The sequence below is a fragment of the Trypanosoma equiperdum genome, assembly GCF_001457755.1.
Source record: "Trypanosoma equiperdum strain OVI genome assembly, contig: ctg_1916, whole genome shotgun sequence".
NCBI lineage: Eukaryota > Euglenozoa > Kinetoplastea > Trypanosomatida > Trypanosomatidae > Trypanosoma > Trypanosoma equiperdum.
In genome coordinates, this window is record NW_027123967.1 from 2,028 (window position 1) to 4,179 (window position 2,152).

At 37.5% G+C, this 2,152-nt stretch overlaps 1 pseudogene across 1 annotated transcript in view; it reads right to left on the reverse strand.

The window, feature by feature from the left end:
• Positions 1-1,739: 1,739 nt before the first annotated feature.
• The window catches only part of TEOVI_000649200:pseudogene, a 1,577-nt pseudogene continuing 1,164 nt past the window's right edge, over positions 1,740-2,152 (reverse strand). The window contains exon 3 of the mRNA in view: positions 1,740-2,152. This exon is cut by the window's right edge and continues 10 nt beyond it. Coding sequence covers positions 1,740-2,152 — 413 coding nt within the window.

Genomic DNA, 2,152 nt, shown 5'->3' on the forward strand with positions numbered 1-2,152 from the left:
GCATTTGTCAGTACCATTGCCATTTATAATTGTCGCTCTCTGTGACACATAAAGATATAAAAAGACTTAACGGTCTTTAAAATGTTGTTGAGAAATGGCTGCAGCTCTGTGGTTTCTGACTGCTAAGCTGAATTTAACTGCACTATTATAGGTCATATTGATTGTATCTATTAACTTTAACAACTTCCCTGAGTGTAGAATCCTCTACTTGTGGCGTTTGTTCACAATCATGTGTTTAATATCTCTTTTATTCTTGCATTGCGTTAGTTATTTCTGTGCTTTCTTCCGTTTAACTCTGGCTTTTCTGAATCTGGTGTTTGTTGCGTGTGTTGTTACAAATATTTCAATAATCATCAGCTGCTCTATTTTCAGCTACCTCTTCCTAGGTTTATGTAATTCTGAAGACAGCCACAGTATTATACGAAAGTTGTGAGTTTCGTCAGGTGAATTCTGTGTTCCAGCCTGCTTAACTTTCTGTCTCGTCATTCCATATTTTATTTAAACCTCGAGCATCTACTATTTCTATCACAATGGAAAACGTGGGAAGCTCATTTCGTCTGCACAACGAATCCTGTTGCTCACTGAGCTGGGCCGTGCTATATGTCCGAGTAAGCTGACCATTGTTGTTGTCGCGTTTGAAACTGCAACTTTTCCATTTTCTCTTTATTTCATTACATTTCCTTCACAATAACGATCTACTAATACTCCCCGTACCCTCTGTCTTATACGCAGTCACTTACTTTCATTTTACCCAGTCCACATGTTGTTGCTGGCCTTTGCTGTTCACACGAATCCACTGGTACTAGTCCTTGTTTTAAAATTCTTTTTCAGATACATTTATAATGTATACAACAAATTTCAACAATTATTACTTTACCTTATGGGGAAAAGACTTCAATATTGCCTCACACATACCCAATTCCTTCCCTCTGGTCAAGTTTGTGTTTCTTACTATTCAGAACTTGATAGTTGAGTCCACCACCACGTCAAAAACTACAGTCGCCACTATCTTAGAAAAAGCATCTATTTATTAGTAAGTGAAATGTGGTACACAATATCCCTCTGTATCTCTTTTTTTCGTGCTGCGTTTGGCCGCATCCTTTCATTTCATTCGTTATTTTTCTTCCTCCATTTTCCGTGGTCTTATTGCTGCTTTTCTGAATGACTTAGAGGTCCCGCTTGTCCCATGTACTGGACTGCGTTTCTTGTCATTGTTCATTCCATCATCTCTTTGCATATGCTTATACCAGTAGTAATTCTTGCGTTAAGCCGTAAATATGCCACCTCCTTTTTCTTTCTGTTTTTCCTTCAATTATATTTCTTGTGTTCTCCCTTCTCTGCCCCATAATTATCAGTCACATACCGCCTTACGGTGGTTCGACTGTTTTCAGAAGTTTTAGCTTGTCTGTTTACATGTCTTCGACACACTTTTATTATAATATTCGTATACACACACTCACAATTCTCTCCAATAAATATAATAATTATTATTTTACTTACCCACTTCTATCATTATCACTATTATTACTATTACAACAATTACTAACATCCATAAAATACACATAATAAAAAATGAGAATTCTGCTCAACCTTACACACCCTATCATCCTGGCACTGTGCACCCACAGACCACTCTGACACTAAAGGTCATATTTTCAAGTTTTTAAAAATTTCACTTTTTCATCAAAAAGTGTTAAAATATATCAAATTTAAGAAAGGAAAAAGAGGGGGTTTAAAAAGATGAGGGCCACAAAAGCAGAAACAATAAGAGCAAATTGTTTACTTAGGAGAAAACTGGAATCTTTGCAAGTGTTTTCGATCCAACCACAAACAGATTTCTCACTTGGTTTGACATTCTTGTTTTCCGCTTCGCAATCCTCTTTTTCATTGTGTTTGGTACACTTTTCTGTTGTTTTTATCTCTCCATTTCCTCATCCCCCTGCTTGTGTTGGTGCTTGTTGTGCTACATGTGTCTCATTCAATTTGCAGTGTTCTTTATCATCGTCATTTTTGCCATTCCATTTACAGCTTGGCTGCTTTTTCCTCCATTGTGCTGCCTTGTTTATCGTTTCGCATTGTCCTTTTGCTTGGAGGGTTTGGGCGCCGCTTTGGGTTGGACATTTAGGTGCAGTAGCCATTAGGGCCACCGTTG